This window comes from Myxine glutinosa, chromosome 9, assembly GCF_964187855.1.
Source record: "Myxine glutinosa chromosome 9, kmMyxGlut1.1, whole genome shotgun sequence".
Classification (NCBI taxonomy): Eukaryota; Metazoa; Chordata; class Myxini; order Myxiniformes; family Myxinidae; genus Myxine; species Myxine glutinosa.
Genome location: NC_136269.1, coordinates 62,597,643 through 62,624,894, shown reverse-complemented (window position 1 = coordinate 62,624,894; position 27,252 = coordinate 62,597,643). Strand labels below are relative to the sequence as shown.

The window sequence follows — 27,252 nt, the reverse complement described above, 5'->3', positions numbered from 1 at the left end:
ACTCACCTTTAAGCTGTCTAGCCTGGGTTTGAATCCCGACTCAGCTATAAACTGTTATGTGTCCTTCGGATGGACATTTAACTGGGCGCCCCGTCTGCCGGCATTAACCGGTGGATGGTAAAGATCCCATGGTGTTCTTCGCTAAGAGTGGGCGAGTATTCGCTGGCATAATGGCCAAATTACAAATTCCTGCCCTAACCAGTAGGGGGCACTGCATTAGCGGCACAGCTATGCTCCCAGGGATGATGCAAACCGGCAAGCCACAGGCCGCACATGAAATGATAATAATAACGATGACCACGATTTATAAACAGTTTATGCAAACCACTTTCAACTACACCAGCACTAGCTGGGCCCTACCATTTCCAAAACAAATGTGCAAAAACTTCAACAAACCCAAAACAAAGCACCCAGAATCATCCCAGGCTGTACCCAACTCACCGACCTTGACCACCTTCACACAGAAACAAATATACGTCCCATCCAACACCATTTTGACATCAGAGGCACACCTTTCAATTATGTCACCCATACACGAGAATACCCATGTCACCACTTGTTTAATAACCCCCCTCCCAGACACTAAAAGACTTCACCCACAACTTAATACAACAGCATTTTCTCAAATGTGCCACCTCCACTCTCAAATACATCTCGGAAAGCCATTCACAATCACATCACCACCACAGCTTTGCAACAATTGAGGAACAATAAAATACTCAATTAACCACACCCAATGATCGACCCATCTGAACAAACCCTTCCGTGCTCCTCCAGAGTGACACGAGTGAGACTCTGTTCAGGTTACCACCCTGTACTTAAAACATATCAACACAAACTCAAGTAGATCCAACACCGGACCCGCTTTGCCCATGCTGTCGCCTTGAACCTGGCACTGTGCCCCATTTAATCACGACCTGACCTCAACTCACAAAATATAGACAACTCTTCAACATCTATTGTCTCCACAATCTCAGGTCGGAGTAGCCGGCTCCCTTGGGACTGTGGGCTTCCCGCGAGGATGACAGCATCGACTTGATGATGGTGATGATGCGGCACTACCATTATTCATTCATCCCCTTCCATTTCAGACATGCTTTGTGGCATTGCCCACTTCACGTTTTTTCACTGCATGAAAACGAGTCGAAAAGATGATAAGCATACAATACAGGTGCCCGTGCTCAAGATGAAGACTGCTTCCGTAGCTCGAGATGTTAAAAACAAGACTTGTGATGTTAGTGTGGACCTCGTTAGCATGCGTGAGTTATAGAACCTACAAGGTAAAATCTCGTGTGTGTGTGTGTGTGTGTGTGTGTGTGTGTGTGTGTGTGTGTGTGTGTGTGTGTGTGTCAGTTAGTGGATATATCTTTATAATGAAGGGCAAGAAAATTAGGCTTCACTGCTCTGAAGAGAAAAGCTTCATTTATTTTGTTTAGGCGCTCGAGGAAGGAAAATGCTGCATCTCTGGACTGGATGCGACATCAAAGTGTTACATTCACAGTAAGAGTGGGAGGACCAACTTCCTTCACGACTCGTCACGATGTTAACTTGTATTTGTTGCAGAGCCCTTTATGGATTATTTGCCAAGCTTATCATGGAATACTTGCCAAATTAGGTTTACAATGGTGATAAGACTACACTGTTTTGGATATATTCTTATAAAAGAAAAAAAGAAAGAAAGACATTGTTGGTGTTGATCATCGGAAACCCTAAAGAGTCATCTGCACTGGAAAATAATGGAACAAAAAAAAAAAAAATTTAACACTACTCCCCGACATAACCCATCTCCATCTACACGTCTTGCAGTGAAGCAGGTTTCTTCTTCATTTTCGTGCATTACTACACAGGATTTGTATCCATAATAAGCTAAATTTCACTTTTTGTCACACAAGAATATAAATAAAACAAGTCAGGAGACGACGATGGTTCACGAGCGAGCGGTATTCAATGACAAAGGTCAAAACCGACATTGAAAATATATAAATAGGAATGTATTATCTGTTATGAGACGAGTTAGCTACACAATACCGAAAATTCGGTTCGATTCCGACAACTTTGAAAATTTGACCTTTGTGACCTTCAAAGGTCAAAGATTCTGAAATTTGTTGGAAAACTTGTATTTCATGATGTATGTGATAATATAAGATCATGTACGACATTTCACCCTATCAGGAAGCGAACAATGTAATAAAACCATCAAAAATCGACTTTTCTAAATTTCGTGACCTTGTGATGTTGACCTTGGGGCGAAAATGAAAAATCGAGCTCCGTGGGGCTAGGCACATGACATTGGCCTAACCAAATACCGAAACCTGTCAGATTCCACCAACTCCCTCGGGGAAGATGTAGCTTGAAATCGATTACCCCCTAATAAAAAGACATCTTTTTCGGGCGTGGCTCCACCCACAATGGGCGCAATACTTCCACTCCAGGCAGGGCACAACCAGATCATGATATCAACCTCCCACCCAAGTTTCATCAAGATCGGATGATATCATCGGGTAGTTATGCTGCGGACAGACAGACACACAGACAGACAGACACACACCAATGACGAATATAGTGGTCACTCTGTTTGATAACCCGTGAACCAATAATATCGTGCAATCTCACTCAGTTTAGAAAATTAGATGAACATACAAGACGAATTCCTAGTAATATTAATGTATTTGTGTTAATAAGAGTCAACAAATATCCCTTGAGAAAGATGTCCGTGATAATGTATTCCTTGCACCGTCTATGTCTTCAAGGCGAAGGTTCTGAAAGGGACAAATAAAACATCAGCTTCTGTTGGTGCACGTGGAAGCCAACCTTCTCAAAATCCCAGTGCTTTGAGCCTCGAATCATGCCAGCCACAATCTCAGCCAGACATCGTTGAGCGCTCTCATGCGCGTCTCCAACAAGGTGTTCCATGTGTGGTCGAAAAACTGGCAAAAACGTCTCATCAAAATTCCTGAACAAACCCTGGTCACACACAAAAAAGCACAGTCACAGTGAAACAGGCACATTTCAAAGCACATGTTGAGCTGTAGTTTATACAAACACTTTTGTGCTTTTTTTCTGAATGACACACAAAACTTTTATTCATTTGATCCTGCAGTTGTTACATTTAAAAAAGGCAAGGGTCTCTATTTTTTTTTACTCAACCTCATCATGGGGGCTTGCAGGATGGCCAAGAGGTAGGCACACTTGCCTCAAAGTTGTCTCGGCTGGGTTTAAATCCCGACCCCGCTAAAAACAGTAATCCAGATGTTTCAAAGACAGGATAATTAACCCAAGTCCCTCGGATGTACGTTAAACTGGGCATGCCATGTACCGGCATTAGTTGGTGTACGTTAAAAATCCTACAATGTCCTTCGCGAAGAGTAAGTGAGCTACCACCGGCACCCAAGATAAATTCCAAGTTCCTGTCATAATTACTTAGTCGAACGTCAGGCCTGGCCAGCCGGTTCGTCAAAGGCTTGGGGGCAAAAACTTCCCCTGGCCAACCCCACAATAATTTGGGAATAATTGTGAGCAATAAAGAAGAAGAAGACTGCTGTTATCATCATCATCATCATCATCATCATCATCATCATCATGTACCATGCCTTATGCAGAGCGTTAGTGCTGCCGAAGCAGTTACTGGGCTACAATCCTGGTCGGTTCACCACTCCAGTTCAGGAAGCCAGGGTTATAACTTGTGATTTGTTCAGGGTGACTGACAACTCGCCTCCTTTTCGGGAAGGACACCGTGGGATCTCTAATGTCGAACAACTAGTGCCGGCAAATGGATGTTGGGCCGGAATTGAAGTCCATGCCAGACAGATTAGAGGTGAGTGTGTATACCTGTAGGCCATCCTGACAGTCCCTTTCATTTACTAGTTTAGTAAAAGAAGCAATATCGTTCTCAACAGGGTTTAAGGCTCATGGAGTAGCTACAACAGAAAATACGTACGTACGTATGTACATACGTACGTACATACGTACGTACACACACACACACCTCGTTTTAAAATTTATGTTCCTCACAATTCTGTCACTCTCTTACACACACACACACACACACACACACACACACACACACACACACACACACACACACACACACACACACACACACACACACAAATGGTGAGCGCCAAGCAAAGAAGCAGCACGTACATTTTAAACCGATATGAAATATTTGCCGAATTTTAAATTGTCAAAAAGGGAAAAGGTTCGTTGAGGGAAAAGGTGTAAGAAATGACCGAGAGGAAAGCATGTGAAACGAATCAAGCTGCGGAGGTGCATTTGTGTATTAATGTCCGGCCATAAAGGTCAAGACAACTCGTCTGTTGTGAGCGGACAAACAGACAACAGACAAAGCTCAAACAACAGACAACAAAACAGAGAAAGAGCTCAAACAGACAGACAACCCTGCGCAGGAAAGGGCTGAAATAAGAGCACAGTGACCTGAAATGCCGGATATAACACAATCGCGTGCAGTCGATGCAAGAACCCAACAGATTCTGTGCACAAATCTCTTACCCACAGCATTCCGAACAACAAGGCAACCGACTTGAGCACAATGTTTGGGCAAATTCCTACCTTAAACAAAACAAATCTCCTTGCATTAAATTTGTCCTTTCCTTTGCTCTCCTCAAGAGCCAAGTATCCAATCAACTTCTCTACGAACTTGGGGTCAGTGAATTGATCGTAGATTGCCTGTTCTGCCTGTGAAAAGAAAGACAAATAACAAAATTTGAGCAGATGAAAGATTCTTCGAACAAAACACTCCTACGGCTTTAACAGGTGCTCCGTTGTTTATATATTTCAAAACACCATGAAACATCGATCAAAACAAAGCAAGTCAAGCATTGCGTACAAACAGTACCCTTACGATCAACCTGTGGTGGATTCATAACACCGACGTTAGTTACCTCACTGAGTTCCTCTCGACTTCGTCCAAGCTTGGGCTGCTCCGTGGGTGCTTCGTAAACGAGCATCTTGCTGTAGGACAAAGCCAATATCAACTAGAGCGAGCAATCAAAGATTTGTTTCTTGTGGTTTTATCGTACGTATTTTATAGATGTACTCGCATTCCAATTGTAACTGAAATTGATGCGGACGATAAGAAATTGATGCAGATCATTATAAATGACACGTAAAGACGCACGTGGGCCAGGTGTAGAAGCCCCAGTGTGTCTTGTTCACAAAGGTGCAGGTATCCCACTGTTGCTTCGTACACGGCAACTGACTGGAGTTGTAATGCAGCCACCGGTTGTCGGCCCGCTCTCCAGGCTGTAGCGCTGTGGTCTTGCTCACACCAGCTAGGAGTGAAATAAGAGCACAGTGACCTGAAATGCCGGATATAACACAATCGCGTGCAGTCGATGCAAGAACCCAACAGATTCTGTGCACAAATCTCTTACCCACAGCATACGGATCTATTTCCCTCTTCTTGTGGGGCCTTTTCATCTGTTTCAAAATGGCTCCCATTGAACAAATCACCACCTGAGAGACAAACAAATACTACTATTAGATACTTCTGTGTATCAGAGAATTTTCTCTCCGAGTCAACTAAGCGAAACCAAGATGCCACACCTTTCGGGTGGCGAGTGTATCGTGGTTTAGCCTCTGCACGAAAAACCGGACACCCTGCGCAGGAAAGGGCCGGTCATCACGGACTAGCATGGAGAGCAGGCTGACGGCGATCAGCTCAAACTTCCACGACCTGTGAACACAACTTATTTTCAAAAAGTTTGCGAACTCAATAACCTCACAAGTTCGTTTGAAAGCAAGGCTGGTTTTACATACGTGTTTTCAATGAATTCAGGAGGAAACACACTGAACAGCACTCACAGGTTGCGATTTTCCGCCAGGTCAATGAGTGTGTTAATGAGATTTTGATATTTCCTGCACAACAGGTAAAACTCATCAATATTCATCCCTGTATTGTGATATTTGATAAATAAATAAAAAGGATTTGTGGAGGCAGTAATAGAAAGTAATTATTTATTTGCAGCAGCGAACAATTTTTTTTTTTCTGTGCATCTTGGTAAATATTCCCAATCTTTCAATAACTATCCATAGTGGGGCGGCTTAGCCCAAATATTCAAAAGAATTGTGCATTTTGTGAAACAAGCACCAAATTTGGCACAAATGTACATTAATATGTTGCGAACATTTTCAGATATTGGGCCACTTGAAATTCCGTAATTTTTTTTTTCAAATTTTTTCAAATTTCGTAATTTCAAATTTTTCGGGTGACACCGTCACAATTTCGGTCTTCGAGGCCGGCCGATAGGCAAAGTGTGACCGGAAGGGACGAGGTTCTCCTGACCACGTGGCCCTCGATCTGGGAAGCGAGAGGCGTTCCATTAGTGGACGCGCCCCTCACGCCCGACTTTTGGGCGGCCCCGGCAGGCCGTTTGTTTTGACGTTCCGTGACAGGCCCCGCACCCTCACCTCCGGGCCGACCGGAAGCTTGTGCTGAGTACATCATACCTGAACAACTCAGTGAGGCAGAACACAGCAGTGCACACCAGGGTGACCCCTTCAGTGCATAAACCAATTAACCTGTCCACTGCAGGGCATATAGAAATGAAGTTATTTTCTGCGTATAATAATAATATAAGTTCAGTTCTATATAACAATTTCTGTTATCACCACTACCACTACAACTACCACTACTACAAGCTTTGTCTGGAATTTTGTGGACTAACAGACAAACAGACATACAGACAAGCTGGGATCAAAACATTACCTCCTTCCACCATTGAGTGTAGAGGTAAACATCATGGAAATTATATCATGCCCTAGATTTAATTCATGCTTACCCGTGTATTTGCTTCACTGGTTCACAAGGTCTTTTGCATACATGTAATTCAGACTCTCGTCTTCATTGCTGACCACACAATGTTCGCAACATATTAATGTACATTTGTGCCAAATTTGGTGCTTGTATCACAAAATGCACAATTCTTTTGAATATTTGGGCTAAGCCGCCCCACTATATCGGCCGGCCTCGAGACCGAAATTGTGACGGTGTCACCCGAAAAATTTGAAATTACGAAATTTGAAAAAATTTGAAAAAAAAAATTACGGAATTTCAAGTGGCCCAATATCTGAAAATGTTCGCAACATATTAATGTACATTTGTGCCAAATTTGGTGCTTGTATCACAAAATGCACAACAGGTTTGCTATGCTGCTACACTACCAGTAAACAACAATTGTTAATCCAATTTTCACCAAGACTGAATTTTTTTGCCTTTGGATACCTGAAGCAGTTTTCATTCCGTTCTTGTAGCTTCTGCAGCCCCAAAGCTTGTTCATTCTCGGTGGGTTTGCCTCTTGACAGTAAAGGCTTTGTCGAAGTCCAGAAAGCTGCAGCTGCTTCTCTGCATTCATCTGTAACCTGCAAAATTTTAAGTAAAATGTATTTTGCATGATTTGCAAATGGAAATACATAAATAAATAAACGAACAAACAAACAAGTAAACAAACAAACTTGAAATCGGTCAGAGACTGAGGACTTGCCGGAATGTACTTTTTTTTCAGGGGTGTTGGTTAGAAGGGAATCGGATAATGTTTGACAGAGTTATGAGTAAAAAAAACTATTTTTGACCTTGAGTTTGACCTTTCAAGGTCACTCAAGGTCAAAGGTTATGGTGCCAAATGAAATGTCGTATGTGACTTCCTATATGTCAGTAACAGTAAGTGTATGCATATCTCTTGTACTTAGAGTTTTAGTGGTTTGAAATATATTTTAAATGAAAACTCGACCCCCCCTGATTTCACGTTTTGGGTGACCTTGACCTTGACCTTGGGCCTAGAGAGTTAAAAATTGGGCACAGTCTATTCCAGCGCAAGACAAATATGTGTGTAAAGTTTGGCGATGCTATGTGCAACGATGTAGACGTAGTACTGCGCACAAACAGACAGACAAACAGATGAAAAATCGGTCAGAGACCGAGGACTTGCCGGAATGTGCTTTTTTATCGGCCATTTAGAACAAATATGGCGGCTGAACCACGTGATACATGACGTCATCATTAACTTATTTTATTCCCCATGGAGAGTTCTTTTCAATGAGCCATGTCTCAATTTTTTTCTGTTCAGCACTTTTGGAGATATAGTGGTGCAAAGTTTTGCCGTTTTTCCAAGATGGCGGCCGACCACGTGACATATGACATCATCATTAACACATTTTATTCCCCATGGAGTTCTTTACAATGAGCCATGTCTCAATTTTTTCTGTTCAGCACTTTTGGAGATATAGTGGTGCAACGTTTTGCCGTTTTTCCAAGATGGCGGCCGACCACGTGACATATGACCTCATCATTAACATATTTTATTCCCCATGGAGTTCTTTACAATGAGTCATGTCTCAATTTTTTCTGTTCAGCACTTTTGGAGATATAGTGGTGCAACGTTTTGCCGTTTTTCCAAGATGGCGACCGACCACGTGACTGATGACATCATCATTAACATATTTTATTCCCCATGGAGAGTTCTTTACAATGAGCCATGTCTCAATTTTTTCTGTTCAGCACTTTTGGAGATATAGTGGTGCAAAGTTTTGCCGTTTTTCCAAGATGGCGGCCGACCACGTGACATATGATGTCATCATTAACATATTTTATTCCCCATGGAGAGTTCTTTACAATGAGCCATGTCTCAATTTTTTCTGTTCAGCACTTTTGGAGATATAGTGGTGCAAAGTTTTGCCGTTTGTCCAAGATGGCGGCCGACCACGTGACATATGACGTCATCATTAACATATTTTATTCCCCATGGAGAGTTCTTTACAATGAGCCATGTCTCAATTTTTTCTATTCAGCACTTTTGAAGATACAAAGGTGTTACGTTTTTCGGTTTTTCCAAGATGGCGGCCGAACCACATGACCGATGATGTCATCATTAACATATTTTATTCCCCATGGAGAGTTCTTTATAATGAGCCATGTCTCAATTTTTTCTATTCAGCACTTTTGGAGATATGGAGGTGCAAAGTTTTTCGGTTTTTCCAAGTTGGCGGCCGAACCACGTGACATATGACGTCATCATTAACATATTTTATTCCCCATGGAGAGTTCTTTACAATGAGCCATGTCTCAATTTTTTCTGTTCAGTGCTTTCGGAGATATAGAGGTGCAAGGTTTTTCGGTTTTTCCAAGATGGCGGCCGAACCACGTGACCAATGACGTCATCAATTGGGCACAGTCTATTCCAGGGCAAGACCAATATGTGTGCAAAGTTTGGCGATTCTACGTGCAACGGTGTAGACGCAGTGCTGCAAACAGACAGACAAACAGACAGATGAAAAATCGGTCAGAGACCGAGGACTTGCCGGAATGTACTTTTTTATCGGCCATTTAGGACAAATATGGCGGCCAAACCACGTGACCGATGACGTCATCATTAACATATTTTATTCCCCATGGAGAGTTCTTTACAATGAGCCATGCCTCAATTTTTTCTATTCAGGACTTTTGGAGATGTGGAGGTGCAGAGTTTTTCGGTTTTTCCAAGATGGCGGCCGAACCACGTGACTGATGACATCATCATTAACATATTTTATTCCCCATGGAGAGTTCTTTACAATGAGCCATGTCTCAATTTTTTCTATTCAGCACTTTCGGAGATATGGAGGTGCTAGGTTTTTCGGTTTTTCGAAGATGGCGGCCGACCACGTGACTGATGACGTCATCATTAACATATTTTATTCCCCATGGAGAGTTCTTTACAATGAGCCATGTCTCAATTGTTTCTGTTCAGCACTTTTGGAGATATAGTGGCGCAACGTTTTGCCGTTTTTCCAAGATGGCGGCCGACCACGTGACATATGACGTCATCATTAATATATTTTATTCGCCATGGAGAGTTCTTTACAATGAGCCATGTCTCAATTTTTTCTGTTCAGCACTTTCGGAGATATGGAGGTGCAACTTTTTTCGGTTTTTCCAAGATGGCGGCCGAACCACGTGACTGATGACGTCATCATTAACATATTTTATTCCCCATGGAGAGTTCTTTACAATGAGCCATGTCTCAATTTTTTCTGTTCAGTACTTTCGGAGATATAGAGGTGCAAACTTTTTCGGTTTTTCCAAGATGGCGGCCGAACGACGTCACCGATGACGTCATCAATTGGGCACAGTCTATTCCAGGGCAAGACCAATAAGTGTGCAAAGTTTGGCGATTCTACGTGCAACGGTGTAGACGCAGTGCTGCAAACAGACAGACAGACAAACAGACAAATGAAAAATCGGTCAGAGACCGAGGACTTGCCGGAATGTACTTTTTTATCGGCCATTTAGGACAAATATGGCGGCCGAACCACGTGATAGATGACGTCATCATTAACATATATTATTCCCCATGGAGAGTTCTTTACAAAGAGCCTTGTCTCAACTTTTTCTATTCAGCACTTTTGGAGATATGGAGGTGCTACGTTTTTCAGTTTTTCCAAGATGGCGGCCGAACCACGTGACCTATGATGTCATCATTAACATATTTTATTCCCCATGGAGAGTTCTTTACAATGAGCCATGTCTCAATTTTTTCTATTCAGCACTTTCAGAGATATGGAGGTGCAAAATTTTTCGGTTTTTCCAAGATGGCGGCCGAACCACGTGACATATGACGTCATCATTAACATATTTTATTCCCCATTGAGAGTTCTTTACAATGAGCCATGTCTCAATTTTTTCTGTTCAGCACATTTGGAGATATAGTGGTGCACAGTTTTGCCGTTTTACCAAGATGGCGGCCGACCACGTGACTGATGACGTCATCATTAACATATTTTATTCCCCATGGAGAGTTCTTTACAATGAGCCATGTCTCAATTTTTTCTGTTCAGCACATTTGGAGATATAGTGGTGCAAAGTTTTGCCGTTTTTCCAAGATGGCGGCCGACCACGTGACTGATGATGTCATCATTAACATATTTTATTCCCCATGGAGAGTTCTTTACAATGAGCCATGTCTCAATTTTTTCTGTTCAGTACTTTCGGAGATATAGAAGTGCAAATTTTTTTCGGTTTTTCCAAGATGGCGGCCGAACCACGTCACCGATGACGTCATCAATTGGGCACAGTCTATTCCAGGGCAAGACCAATATGTGTGCAAAGTTTGGCGATTCTCCGTGCAACGGTGTAGACGCAGTGCTGCAAACAGACAGACAAACAGACAAACAGACAGACAAACAGACAGATGAAAAATCGGTCAGAGACCGAGGACTTGCCGGAATTTACTTTTTTATCGGCCATTTAGGACAAATATGGCGGCCGAACCACGTGACCGATGATGTCATCATTAACATATTTTATTCCCCGTGGAGAGTTGTTTACAATGAGCCATGTCTCAATTTTTTCTGTTAAGCACTTTTGGAGATATAGTGGTGCAAAGTTTTGCCGTTTTTCCAAGATGGCGGCCGACCACGTGACTGATGACGTCAACATTAAGATATTTTATTCCCCATGGAGAGTTCTTTACAATGAGCCATGTCTCAATTTTTTCTGTTCAGTACTTTTGGAGATATAGCGGTGCAATTTTTTTGCCGTTTTTCCAAGATGGCGGCCGAATCACGTGACCTATGACGTCATCATTAACATATTTCATTCTCCATGGAGTGTTCTTTACAATGAGCCATGTCTCAATTTTTTCTGTTCAGCACTTTTGGAGATATAGTGGTGCAAAGTTTTGCCGTTTTTCCAAGATGGCGGCCGACCACGTGACTGATGACGTCATCATTAAGATATTTTATTCCCCATGGAGAGTTCTTTACAATGAGCCATGTCTCAATTTTTTCTGTTCAGTACTTTTGGAGATATAGCGGTGCAATTTTTTTGCCGTTTTTCCAAGATGGCGGCCGAATCACGTGACCTATGACGTCATCATTAACATATTTTATTCCCCATGGAGAGTTCTTTACAATGAGCCATGTCTCAATTTTTTCTGTTCAGTACTTTTGGAGATATGGAGGTGCAAATTTTTTCGGTTTTTCCAAGATGGCGGCCGAACCACGTGACTGATGACGTCATCATTAACATGTTTTATTCCCCATGGAGATTTCTTCACAATGAGCCATGTCTCAATTTTTTCTGTTCAGCACTTTGAGATATCGAGGTGCAAATTTTTTCGGTTTTTCCAAGATGGCGGCCGAACCACGTGACCGATGACGTCATCATTTGGGCACAGTATATTAGAGGGCAAGACCAATATGTGTGCCAAGTTTGGCGATTCTACGTGCAACGGTGTAGACGCAGTGCTGCAAACAGACAAACAGACAAACAGACAAACAGACAAACAGACAAACAAACGAACAGATCAACATACTTGCCGGAATCTTTTCCGGCAAGTAACAAACAAACGAACAGATCAACATACTTGCCGGAATCTTTTCCGGCAAGTAATGAAAAATCGGTCAGAGACCGAGGACTTGCCGGAATTTACTTTTTTATCGGCCATTTAGGACAAATATGGCGGCTGAACCACCTGACCGATGACATCATCATTAACATATTTTATTCCCCACGGAGAGTTCTTTACAATGAGCCGTCTCAATTTTTTCTGTTCAGCACTTTCGGAGATAGAGGTGCAACGTTTTTCGGATTTTCCAAGATGGCGGCCGAACCACGTGACCGATGACGTCATCATTAACATATTTTATTCCCCCTGGAGAGTTCTTTCCAATGAGCCATCTCCCAATTTTTTCTATTCAGCACTTTCGGAGATATGGAGGTGCAAATTTTTTCCGTTTTTCCAAGATGGCGGCCGCACCACCTGACCGATGACGTCATCATTAACATGTTTTATTCCCCATGGAGAGTTCTTTACAATGAGCCATGTCTCAATTTTTTCTGTTCAGCACCTTTGGAGATATAGTGGAGCAAAGTTTTGCCGTTTTTCCAAGATGGCGGCCGACCACGTGACATATGACGTCATCATTAACATATTTTATTCCCCATGGAGAGTTCTTTACAATGAGCCATGTCTCAATTTTTTCAATTCAGCACTTTCAGAGATGTTGAGGTGCAAAGTTTTCGGTTTTTCCAAGATGGCGGCCGAACCACGTGACATATGACGTCATCATTAACATATTTTATTCCCCATTGAGAGTTCTTTACAATGAGCCATGTCTCAATTTTTTCTGTTCAGCACATTTGGAGATATAGTGGTGCACAGTTTTGCCGTTTTACCAAGATGGCGGCCGACCACGTGACTGATGACGTCATCATTAACATATTTTATTCCCCATGGAGAGTTCTTTACAATGAGCCATGTCTCAATTTTTTCTGTTCAGCACATTTGGAGATATAGTGGTGCAAAGTTTTGCCGTTTTTCCAAGATGGCGGCCGACCACGTGACTGATGATGTCATCATTAACATATTTTATTCCCCATGGAGAGTTCTTTACAATGAGCCATGTCTCAATTTTTTCTGTTCAGTACTTTCGGAGATATAGAAGTGCAAATTTTTTTCGGTTTTTCCAAGATGGCGGCCGAACCACGTCACCGATGACGTCATCAATTGGGCACAGTCTATTCCAGGGCAAGACCAATATGTGTGCAAAGTTTGGCGATTCTCCGTGCAACGGTGTAGACGCAGTGCTGCAAACAGACAGACAAACAGATGAAAAATCGGTCAGAGACCGAGGACTTGCCGGAATGTACTTTTTTATCGGCCATTTAGGACAAATATGGCGGCCGAACCACGTGATAGATGACGTCATCATTAACATATATTATTCCCCATGGAGAGTTCTTTACAAAGAGCCTTGTCTCAACTTTTTCTATTCAGCACTTTTGGAGATATGGAGGTGCTACGTTTTTCAGTTTTTCCAAGATGGCGGCCGAACCACGTGACCTATGATGTCATCATTAACATATTTTATTCCCCATGGAGAGTTCTTTACAATGAGCCATGTCTCAATTTTTTCTATTCAGCACTTTCAGAGATATGGAGGTGCAAAATTTTTCGGTTTTTCCAAGATGGCGGCCGAACCACGTGACATATGACGTCATCATTAACATATTTTATTCCCCATTGAGAGTTCTTTACAATGAGCCATGTCTCAATTTTTTCTGTTCAGCACATTTGGAGATATAGTGGTGCACAGTTTTGCCGTTTTACCAAGATGGCGGCCGACCACGTGACTGATGACGTCATCATTAACATATTTTATTCCCCATGGAGAGTTCTTTACAATGAGCCATGTCTCAATTTTTTCTGTTCAGCACATTTGGAGATATAGTGGTGCAAAGTTTTGCCGTTTTTCCAAGATGGCGGCCGACCACGTGACTGATGATGTCATCATTAACATATTTTATTCCCCATGGAGAGTTCTTTACAATGAGCCATGTCTCAATTTTTTCTGTTCAGTACTTTCGGAGATATAGAAGTGCAAATTTTTTTCGGTTTTTCCAAGATGGCGGCCGAACCACGTCACCGATGACGTCATCAATTGGGCACAGTCTATTCCAGGGCAAGACCAATATGTGTGCAAAGTTTGGCGATTCTCCGTGCAACGGTGTAGACGCAGTGCTGCAAACAGACAGACAAACAGACAAACAGACAGACAAACAGACAGACAAACAAACGAACAGATCAACATACTTGCCGGAATCTTTTCCGGCAAGTAATGAAAAATCGGTCAGAGACCGAGGACTTGCCGGAATTTACTTTTTTATCGGCCATTTAGGACAAATATGGCGGCTGAACCACCTGACCGATGACATCATCATTAACATATTTTATTCCCCACGGAGAGTTCTTTACAATGAGCCGTCTCAATTTTTTCTGTTCAGCACTTTCGGAGATAGAGGTGCAACGTTTTTCGGATTTTCCAAGATGGCGGCCGAACCACGTGACCGATGACGTCATCATTAACATATTTTATTCCCCCTGGAGAGTTCTTTCCAATGAGCCATCTCCCAATTTTATCTATTCAGCACTTTCGGAGATATGGAGGTGCAAATTTTTTCCGTTTTTCCAAGATGGCGGCCGCACCACCTGACCGATGACGTCATCATTAACATGTTTTATTCCCCATGGAGAGTTCTTTACAATGAGCCATGTCTCAATTTTTTCTGTTCAGCACCTTTGGAGATATAGTGGAGCAAAGTTTTGCCGTTTTTCCAAGATGGCGGCCGACCACGTGACATATGACGTCATCATTAACATATTTTATTCCCCATGGAGAGTTCTTTACAATGAGCCATGTCTCAATTTTTTCAATTCAGCACTTTCAGAGATGTTGAGGTGCAAAGTTTTCGGTTTTTCCAAGATGGCGGCCGAACCACGTGACATATGACGTCATCATTAACATATTTTATTCCCCATTGAGAGTTCTTTACAATGAGCCATGTCTCAATTTTTTCTGTTCAGCACATTTGGAGATATAGTGGTGCACAGTTTTGCCGTTTTACCAAGATGGCGGCCGACCACGTGACTGATGACGTCATCATTAACATATTTTATTCCCCATGGAGAGTTCTTTACAATGAGCCATGTCTCAATTTTTTCTGTTCAGCACATTTGGAGATATAGTGGTGCAAAGTTTTGCCGTTTTTCCAAGATGGCGGCCGACCACGTGACTGATGATGTCATCATTAACATATTTTATTCCCCATGGAGAGTTCTTTACAATGAGCCATGTCTCAATTTTTTCTGTTCAGTACTTTCGGAGATATAGAAGTGCAAATTTTTTTCGGTTTTTCCAAGATGGCGGCCGAACCACGTCACCGATGACGTCATCAATTGGGCACAGTCTATTCCAGGGCAAGACCAATATGTGTGCAAAGTTTGGCGATTCTCCGTGCAACGGTGTAGACGCAGTGCTGCAAACAGACAGACAAACAGACAAACAGACAGATGAAAAATCGGTCAGAGACCGAGGACTTGCCGCAATGTACATTTTTATCGGCCATTTAGGACAAATATGGTGGCCGAACCACGTGACCGTTGATGTCATCATAAACATTTATTCCCCATGGAGAGTTCTTTTCAATGAGCCATGTCTCAATTTTTTCAATTCAGCACTTTCGGAGATGTTGAGGTGCAAAGTTTTCGGTTTTTCCAAGATGGCGGCCGAACCACGTGACCGATGACGTCATCATTAACATATTTTATTCCCCATGGAGAGTTCTTTACAATGAGCCACGTTCCAATTTTTTCTATTCAGGACTTTCGGAGATATGGAGGTGTAAATTTTTCCGGTTTTTCCAAGATGGCGGCCGAACCACGTGACCAATGACGTAATCATTAACGTATTTTATTCCCCATGGAGAGTTCTTTACAATGAGCCACGTTCCAATTTTTTCTATTCAGGACTTTCGGAGATATGGAGGTGCAAAGGTTTTCGGTTTTTCCAAGATGGCGGCCGAAACACCTGACCGATGACGTCATAAATTGGGCACAGTCTATTCCAGGGCAAGACGAATATGTGTGCAAAGTTTGGCGATTCTCCGTGCAACGGTGTAGACGCAGTGCTGCAAACAGACAGACAAACAGACAAACAGACAGACAGACAAACAGACAAATGAAAAATCGGTCAGAGACCGAGGACTTGCCGGAATGTGCTTTTTTATCGGCCATTTAGAACAAATATGGCGGCTGAACCACGTGATACATGACGTCATCATTAACTTATTTTATTCCCCATGGAGAGTTCTTTTCAATGAGCCATGTCTCAATTTTTTCTGTTCAGCACTTTTGGAGATATAGTGGTGCAAAGTTTTGCCGTTTTTCCAAGATGGCGGCCGACCACGTGACATATGACATCATCATTAACACATTTTATTCCCCATGGAGTTCTTTACAATGAGCCATGTCTCAATTTTTTCTGTTCAGCACTTTTGGAGATATAGTGGTGCAACGTTTTGCCGTTTTTCCAAGATGGCGGCCGACCACGTGACATATGACCTCATCATTAACATATTTTATTCCCCATGGAGTTCTTTACAATGAGTCATGTCTCAATTTTTTCTGTTCAGCACTTTTGGAGATATAGTGGTGCAACGTTTTGCCGTTTTTCCAAGATGGCGACCGACCACGTGACTGATGACATCATCATTAACATATTTTATTCCCCATGGAGAGTTCTTTACAATGAGCCATGTCTCAATTTTTTCTGTTCAGCACTTTTGGAGATATAGTGGTGCAAAGTTTTGCCGTTTTTCCAAGATGGCGGCCGACCACGTGACATATGATGTCATCATTAACATATTTTATTCCCCATGGAGAGTTCTTTACAATGAGCCATGTCTCAATTTTTTCTGTTCAGCACTTTTGGAGATATAGTGGTGCAAAGTTTTGCCGTTTGTCCAAGATGGCGGCCGACCACGTGACATATGACGTCATCATTAACATATTTTATTCCCCATGGAGAGTTCTTTACAATGAGCCATGTCTCAATTTTTTCTATTCAGCACTTTTGAAGATACAAAGGTGTTACGTTTTTCGGTTTTTCCAAGATGGCGGCCGAACCACATGACCGATGATGTCATCATTAACATATTTTATTCCCCATGGAGAGTTCTTTATAATGAGCCATGTCTCAATTTTTTCTATTCAGCACTTTTGGAGATATGGAGGTGCAAAGTTTTTCGGTTTTTCCAAGTTGGCGGCCGAACCACGTGACATATGACGTCATCATTAACATATTTTATTCCCCATGGAGAGTTCTTTACAATGAGCCATGTCTCAATTTTTTCTGTTCAGTACTTTCGGAGATATAGAGGTGCAAGGTTTTTCGGTTTTTCCAAGATGGCGGCCGAACCACGTGACCAATGACGTCATCAATTGGGCACAGTCTATTCCAGGGCAAGACCAATATGTGTGCAAAGTTTGGCGATTCTACGTGCAACGGTGTAGACGCAGTGCTGCAAACAGACAGACAAACAGACAGATGAAAAATCGGTCAGAGACCGAGGACTTGCCGGAATGTACTTTTTTATCGGCCATTTAGGACAAATATGGCGGCCAAACCACGTGACCGATGACGTCATCATTAACATCTTTTATTCCCCATGGAGAGTTCTTTACAATGAGCCATGCCTCAATTTTTTCTATTCAGGACTTTTGGAGATGTGGAGGTGCAGAGTTTTTCGGTTTTTCCAAGATGGCGGCCGAACCACGTGACTGATGACATCATCATTAACATATTTTATTCCCCATGGAGAGTTCTTTACAATGAGCCATGTCTCAATTTTTTCTATTCAGCACTTTCGGAGATATGGAGGTGCTAGGTTTTTCGGTTTTTCGAAGATGGCGGCCGACCACGTGACTGATGACGTCATCATTAACATATTTTATTCCCCATGGAGAGTTCTTTACAATGAGCCATGTCTCAATTGTTTCTGTTCAGCACTTTTGGAGATATAGTGGCGCAACGTTTTGCCGTTTTTCCAAGATGGCGGCCGACCACGTGACATATGACGTCATCATTAATATATTTTATTCGCCATGGAGAGTTCTTTACAATGAGCCATGTCTCAATTTTTTCTGTTCAGCACTTTCGGAGATATGGAGGTGCAACTTTTTTCGGTTTTTCCAAGATGGCGGCCGAACCACGTGACTGATGACGTCATCATTAACATATTTTATTCCCCATGGAGAGTTCTTTACAATGAGCCATGTCTCAATTTTTTCTGTTCAGTACTTTCGGAGATATAGAGGTGCAAACTTTTTCGGTTTTTCCAAGATGGCGGCCGAACGACGTCACCGATGACGTCATCAATTGGGCACAGTCTATTCCAGGGCAAGACCAATAAGTGTGCAAAGTTTGGCGATTCTACGTGCAACGGTGTAGACGCAGTGCTGCAAACAGACAGACAGACAAACAGACAAATGAAAAATCGGTCAGAGACCGAGGACTTGCCGGAATGTACTTTTTTATCGGCCATTTAGGACAAATATGGCGGCCGAACCACGTGATAGATGACGTCATCATTAACATATATTATTCCCCATGGAGAGTTCTTTACAAAGAGCCTTGTCTCAACTTTTTCTATTCAGCACTTTTGGAGATATGGAGGTGCTACGTTTTTCAGTTTTTCCAAGATGGCGGCCGAACCACGTGACCTATGATGTCATCATTAACATATTTTATTCCCCATGGAGAGTTCTTTACAATGAGCCATGTCTCAATTTTTTCTATTCAGCACTTTCAGAGATATGGAGGTGCAAAATTTTTCGGTTTTTCCAAGATGGCGGCCGAACCACGTGACATATGACGTCATCATTAACATATTTTATTCCCCATTGAGAGTTCTTTACAATGAGCCATGTCTCAATTTTTTCTGTTCAGCACATTTGGAGATATAGTGGTGCACAGTTTTGCCGTTTTACCAAGATGGCGGCCGACCACGTGACTGATGACGTCATCATTAACATATTTTATTCCCCATGGAGAGTTCTTTACAATAAGCCATGTCTCAATTTTTTCTGTTCAGCACATTTGGAGATATAGTGGTGCAAAGTTTTGCCGTTTTTCCAAGATGGCGGCCGACCACGTGACTGATGATGTCATCATTAACATATTTTATTCCCCATGGAGAGTTCTTTACAATGAGCCATGTCTCAATTTTTTCTGTTCAGTACTTTCGGAGATATAGAAGTGCAAATTTTTTTCGGTTTTTCCAAGATGGCGGCCGAACCACGTCACCGATGACGTCATCAATTGGGCACAGTCTATTCCAGGGCAAGACCAATATGTGTGCAAAGTTTGGCGATTCTCCGTGCAACGGTGTAGACGCAGTGCTGCAAACAGACAGACAAACAGACAAACAGACAGACAAACAGACAGATGAAAAATCGGTCAGAGACCGAGGACTTGCCGGAATTTACTTTTTTATCGGCCATTTAGGACAAATATGGCGGCCGAACCACGTGACCGATGATGTCATCATTAACATATTTTATTCCCCGTGGAGAGTTGTTTACAATGAGCCATGTCTCAATTTTTTCTGTTAAGCACTTTTGGAGATATAGTGGTGCAAAGTTTTGCCGTTTTTCCAAGATGGCGGCCGACCACGTGACTGATGACGTCAACATTAAGATATTTTATTCCCCATGGAGAGTTCTTTACAATGAGCCATGTCTCAATTTTTTCTGTTCAGTACTTTTGGAGATATAGCGGTGCAATTTTTTTGCCGTTTTTCCAAGATGGCGGCCGAATCACGTGACCTATGACGTCATCATTAACATATTTCATTCTCCATGGAGTGTTCTTTACAATGAGCCATGTCTCAATTTTTTCTGTTCAGCACTTTTGGAGATATAGTGGTGCAAAGTTTTGCCGTTTTTCCAAGATGGCGGCCGACCACGTGACTGATGACGTCATCATTAAGATATTTTATTCCCCATGGAGAGTTCTTTACAATGAGCCATGTCTCAATTTTTTCTGTTCAGTACTTTTGGAGATATAGCGGTGCAATTTTTTTGCCGTTTTTCCAAGATGGCGGCCGAATCACGTGACCTATGACGTCATCATTAACATATTTTATTCCCCATGGAGAGTTCTTTACAATGAGCCATGTCTCAATTTTTTCTGTTCAGTACTTTTGGAGATATGGAGGTGCAAATTTTTTCGGTTTTTCCAAGATGGCGGCCGAACCACGTGACTGATGACGTCATCATTAACATGTTTTATTCCCCATGGAGATTTCTTCACAATGAGCCATGTCTCAATTTTTTCTGTTCAGCACTTTGAGATATCGAGGTGCAAATTTTTTCGGTTTTTCCAAGATGGCGGCCGAACCACGTGACCGATGACGTCATCATTTGGGCACAGTATATTAGAGGGCAAGACCAATATGTGTGCCAAGTTTGGCGATTCTACGTGCAACGGTGTAGACGCAGTGCTGCAAACAGACAAACAGACAAACAGACAAACAGACAAACAGACAAACAAACGAACAGATCAACATACTTGCCGGAATCTTTTCCGGCAAGTAATGAAAAATCGGTCAGAGACCGAGGACTTGCCGGAATGTACTTTTTTATCGGCCATTTAGGACAAATATGGCGGCCAAACCACGTGACCGATGACGTCATCATTAACATATTTTATTCCCCATGGAGAGTTCTTTACAATGAGCCATGCCTCAATTTTTTCTATTCAGGACTTTTGGAGATGTGGAGGTGCAGAGTTTTTCGGTTTTTCCAAGATGGCGGCCGAACCACGTGACTGATGACATCATCATTAACATATTTTATTCCCCATGGAGAGTTCTTTACAATGAGCCATGTCTCAATTTTTTCTATTCAGCACTTTCGGAGATATGGAGGTGCTAGGTTTTTCGGTTTTTCGAAGATGGCGGCCGACCACGTGACTGATGACGTCATCATTAACATATTTTATTCCCCATGGAGAGTTCTTTACAATGAGCCATGTCTCAATTGTTTCTGTTCAGCACTTTTGGAGATATAGTGGCGCAACGTTTTGCCGTTTTTCCAAGATGGCGGCCGACCACGTGACATATGACGTCATCATTAATATATTTTATTCGCCATGGAGAGTTCTTTACAATGAGCCATGTCTCAATTTTTTCTGTTCAGCACTTTCGGAGATATGGAGGTGCAACTTTTTTCGGTTTTTCCAAGATGGCGGCCGAACCACGTGACTGATGACGTCATCATTAACATATTTTATTCCCCATGGAGAGTTCTTTACAATGAGCCATGTCTCAATTTTTTCTGTTCAGTACTTTCGGAGATATAGAGGTGCAAACTTTTTCGGTTTTTCCAAGATGGCGGCCGAACGACGTCACCGATGACGTCATCAATTGGGCACAGTCTATTCCAGGGCAAGACCAATAAGTGTGCAAAGTTTGGCGATTCTACGTGCAACGGTGTAGACGCAGTGCTGCAAACAGACAGACAGACAAACAGACAAATGAAAAATCGGTCAGAGACCGAGGACTTGCCGGAATGTACTTTTTTATCGGCCATTTAGGACAAATATGGCGGCCGAACCACGTGATAGATGACGTCATCATTAACATATATTATTCCCCATGGAGAGTTCTTTACAAAGAGCCTTGTCTCAACTTTTTCTATTCAGCACTTTTGGAGATATGGAGGTGCTACGTTTTTCAGTTTTTCCAAGATGGCGGCCGAACCACGTGACCTATGATGTCATCATTAACATATTTTATTCCCCATGGAGAGTTCTTTACAATGAGCCATGTCTCAATTTTTTCTATTCAGCACTTTCAGAGATATGGAGGTGCAAAATTTTTCGGTTTTTCCAAGATGGCGGCCGAACCACGTGACATATGACGTCATCATTAACATATTTTATTCCCCATTGAGAGTTCTTTACAATGAGCCATGTCTCAATTTTTTCTGTTCAGCACATTTGGAGATATAGTGGTGCACAGTTTTGCCGTTTTACCAAGATGGCGGCCGACCACGTGACTGATGACGTCATCATTAACATATTTTATTCCCCATGGAGAGTTCTTTACAATGAGCCATGTCTCAATTTTTTCTGTTCAGCACATTTGGAGATATAGTGGTGCAAAGTTTTGCCGTTTTTCCAAGATGGCGGCCGACCACGTGACTGATGATGTCATCATTAACATATTTTATTCCCCATGGAGAGTTCTTTACAATGAGCCATGTCTCAATTTTTTCTGTTCAGTACTTTCGGAGATATAGAAGTGCAAATTTTTTTCGGTTTTTCCAAGATGGCGGCCGAACCACGTCACCGATGACGTCATCAATTGGGCACAGTCTATTCCAGGGCAAGACCAATATGTGTGCAAAGTTTGGCGATTCTCCGTGCAACGGTGTAGACGCAGTGCTGCAAACAGACAGACAAACAGACAAACAGACAGACAAACAGACAGACAAACAAACGAACAGATCAACATACTTGCCGGAATCTTTTCCGGCAAGTAATGAAAAATCGGTCAGAGACCGAGGACTTGCCGGAATTTACTTTTTTATCGGCCATTTAGGACAAATATGGCGGCTGAACCACCTGACCGATGACATCATCATTAACATATTTTATTCCCCACGGAGAGTTCTTTACAATGAGCCGTCTCAATTTTTTCTGTTCAGCACTTTCGGAGATAGAGGTGCAACGTTTTTCGGATTTTCCAAGATGGCGGCCGAACCACGTGACCGATGACGTCATCATTAACATATTTTATTCCCCCTGGAGAGTTCTTTCCAATGAGCCATCTCCCAATTTTTTCTATTCAGCACTTTCGGAGATATGGAGGTGCAAATTTTTTCCGTTTTTCCAAGATGGCGGCCGCACCACCTGACCGATGACGTCATCATTAACATGTTTTATTCCCCATGGAGAGTTCTTTACAATGAGCCATGTCTCAATTTTTTCTGTTCAGCACCTTTGGAGATATAGTGGAGCAAAGTTTTGCCGTTTTTCCAAGATGGCGGCCGACCACGTGACATATGACGTCATCATTAACATATTTTATTCCCCATGGAGAGTTCTTTACAATGAGCCATGTCTCAATTTTTTCAATTCAGCACTTTCAGAGATGTTGAGGTGCAAAGTTTTCGGTTTTTCCAAGATGGCGGCCGAACCACGTGACATATGACGTCATCATTAACATATTTTATTCCCCATTGAGAGTTCTTTACAATGAGCCATGTCTCAATTTTTTCTGTTCAGCACATTTGGAGATATAGTGGTGCACAGTTTTGCCGTTTTACCAAGATGGCGGCCGACCACGTGACTGATGACGTCATCATTAACATATTTTATTCCCCATGGAGAGTTCTTTACAATGAGCCATGTCTCAATTTTTTCTGTTCAGCACATTTGGAGATATAGTGGTGCAAAGTTTTGCCGTTTTTCCAAGATGGCGGCCGACCACGTGACTGATGATGTCATCATTAACATATTTTATTCCCCATGGAGAGTTCTTTACAATGAGCCATGTCTCAATTTTTTCTGTTCAGTACTTTCGGAGATATAGAAGTGCAAATTTTTTTCGGTTTTTCCAAGATGGCGGCCGAACCACGTCACCGATGACGTCATCAATTGGGCACAGTCTATTCCAGGGCAAGACCAATATGTGTGCAAAGTTTGGCGATTCTCCGTGCAACGGTGTAGACGCAGTGCTGCAAACAGACAGACAAACAGACAAACAGACAGATGAAAAATCGGTCAGAGACCGAGGACTTGCCGCAATGTACATTTTTATCGGCCATTTAGGACAAATATGGTGGCCGAACCACGTGACCGTTGATGTCATCATAAACATTTATTCCCCATGGAGAGTTCTTTTCAATGAGCCATGTCTCAATTTTTTCAATTCAGCACTTTCGGAGATGTTGAGGTGCAAAGTTTTCGGTTTTTCCAAGATGGCGGCCGAACCACGTGACCGATGACGTCATCATTAACATATTTTATTCCCCATGGAGAGTTCTTTACAATGAGCCACGTTCCAATTTTTTCTATTCAGGACTTTCGGAGATATGGAGGTGTAAATTTTTCCGGTTTTTCCAAGATGGCGGCCGAACCACGTGACCAATGACGTAATCATTAACGTATTTTATTCCCCATGGAGAGTTCTTTACAATGAGCCACGTTCCAATTTTTTCTATTCAGGACTTTCGGAGATATGGAGGTGCAAAGGTTTTCGGTTTTTCCAAGATGGCGGCCGAAACACCTGACCGATGACGTCATAAATTGGGCACAGTCTATTCCAGGGCAAGACGAATATGTGTGCAAAGTTTGGCGATTCTCCGTGCAACGGTGTAGACGCAGTGCTGCAAACAGACAGACAAACAGACAAACAGACAGACAGACAAACAGACAAACAAACGAACAGATCAACATACTTGCCGGAAATTTTTCCGGCAAGTAATGAAAAATCGGTCAGAGACCGAGGACTTGCCGCAATGTACATTTTTATCGGCCATTTAGGACAAATATGGTGGCCGAACCACGTGACCGTTGATGTCATCATAAACATTTATTCCCCATGGAGAGTTCTTTTCAATGAGCCATGTCTCAATTTTTTCAATTCAGCACTTTCGGAGATGTTGAGGTGCAAAGTTTTCGGTTTTTCCAAGATGGCGGCCGAACCACGTGACCGATGACGTCATCATTAACATATTTTATTCCCCATGGAGAGTTCTTTACAATGAGCCACGTTCCAATTTTTTCTGTTCAGCACCTTTGGAGATATAGTGGAGCAAAGTTTTGCCGTTTTTCCAAGATGGCGGCCGACCACGTGACATATGACGTCATCATTAACATATTTTATTCCCCATGGAGAGTTCTTTACAATGAGCCATGTCTCAATTTTTTCTGTTCAGCACCTTTGGAGATATAGTGGAGCAAAGTTTTGCCGTTTTTCCAAGATGGCGGCCGACCACGTGACATATGACGTCATCATTAACATATTTTATTCCCCATGGAGAGTTCTTTACAATGAGCCATGTCTCAATTTTTTCAATTCAGCACTTTCAGAGATGTTGAGGTGCAAAGTTTTCGGTTTTTCCAAGATGGCGGCCGAACCACGTGACATATGACGTCATCATTAACATATTTTATTCCCCATTGAGAGTTCTTTACAATGAGCCATGTCTCAATTTTTTCTGTTCAGCACATTTGGAGATATAGTGGTGCACAGTTTTGCCGTTTTACCAAGATGGCGGCCGACCACGTGACTGATGACGTCATCATTAACATATTTTATTCCCCATGGAGAGTTCTTTACAATGAGCCATGTCTCAATTTTTTCTGTTCAGCACATTTGGAGATATAGTGGTGCAAAGTTTTGCCGTTTTTCCAAGATGGCGGCCGACCACGTGACTGATGATGTCATCATTAACATATTTTATTCCCCATGGAGAGTTCTTTACAATGAGCCATGTCTCAATTTTTTCTGTTCAGTACTTTCGGAGATATAGAAGTGCAAATTTTTTTCGGTTTTTCCAAGATGGCGGCCGAACCACGTCACCGATGACGTCATCAATTGGGCACAGTCTATTCCAGGGCAAGACCAATATGTGTGCAAAGTTTGGCGATTCTCCGTGCAACGGTGTAGACGCAGTGCTGCAAACAGACAGACAAACAGACAAACAGACAGATGAAAAATCGGTCAGAGACCGAGGACTTGCCGCAATGTACATTTTTATCGGCCATTTAGGACAAATATGGTGGCCGAACCACGTGACCGTTGATGTCATCATAAACATTTATTCCCCATGGAGAGTTCTTTTCAATGAGCCATGTCTCAATTTTTTCAATTCAGCACTTTCGGAGATGTTGAGGTGCAAAGTTTTCGGTTTTTCCAAGATGGCGGCCGAACCACGTGACCGATGACGTCATCATTAACATATTTTATTCCCCATGGAGAGTTCTTTACAATGAGCCACGTTCCAATTTTTTCTATTCAGGACTTTCGGAGATATGGAGGTGTAAATTTTTCCGGTTTTTCCAAGATGGCGGCCGAACCACGTGACCAATGACGTAATCATTAACGTATTTTATTCCCCATGGAGAGTTCTTTACAATGAGCCACGTTCCAATTTTTTCTATTCAGGACTTTCGGAGATATGGAGGTGCAAAGGTTTTCGGTTTTTCCAAGATGGCGGCCGAAACACCTGACCGATGACGTCATAAATTGGGCACAGTCTATTCCAGGGCAAGACGAATATGTGTGCGAAGTTTGGCGATTCTCCGTGCAACGGTGTAGACGCAGTGCTGCAAACAGACAGACAAACAGACAAACAGACAGACAGACAAACAGACAAACAAACGAACAGATCAACATACTTGCCGGAAATTTTTCCGGCAAGTAACAAACGAACAGATCAACATACTTGCCGGAAATTTTTCCGGCAAGTAACAAAACAGATGAAAAATCGGTCAGAGACCGAGGACTTGCCGGAATGTACTTTTTTATTGGCCATTGAGGACAAATATGGCGGCCGAACTACGTGATAGATGACGTCATCATTAACATATTTTATTCCGCATGGAGAGTTCTTTACAATGAGCCATGTCTCAATTTTTTCTGTTCAGCACTTTTGGAGATTTCGTGGTGCAAAGTTTTGCCGTTTTTCCAAGATGGCGGCCGACCACGTGACTGATGATGTCATCATTAACATATTTTATTCCCCATGGAGAGTTCTTTACAATGAGCCATGTCTCAATTTTTTCTGTTCAGTACTTTCGGAGATATAGAAGTGCAAAGTTTTTCGGTTTTTCCAAGATGGCGGCCGAACCACGTGACCAATGACGTCATCATTAACATATTTTATTCCCCATCTAGAGTTCTTT

At 42.4% G+C, this 27,252-nt stretch overlaps 1 protein-coding gene across 2 annotated transcripts in view; it reads right to left on the bottom strand.

Moving 5' to 3' along the window:
* PSME4 (proteasome activator subunit 4) overlaps positions 1-27,252 on the bottom strand; it is a gene marked incomplete in the record, with an annotated part of 199,381 nt that overhangs the window by 74,843 nt on the left and 97,286 nt on the right. For both annotated transcript variants that reach the window (XM_078784397.1, XM_078784398.1), the window contains 8 exon segments: positions 2,812-2,964; positions 4,570-4,695; positions 4,902-4,971; positions 5,138-5,291; positions 5,394-5,475; positions 5,566-5,695; positions 5,824-5,877; positions 7,244-7,380. In XM_078784397.1, coding sequence (XP_078640523.1) covers positions 2,812-2,964; positions 4,570-4,695; positions 4,902-4,971; positions 5,138-5,291; positions 5,394-5,475; positions 5,566-5,695; positions 5,824-5,877; positions 7,244-7,380 — 906 coding nt within the window.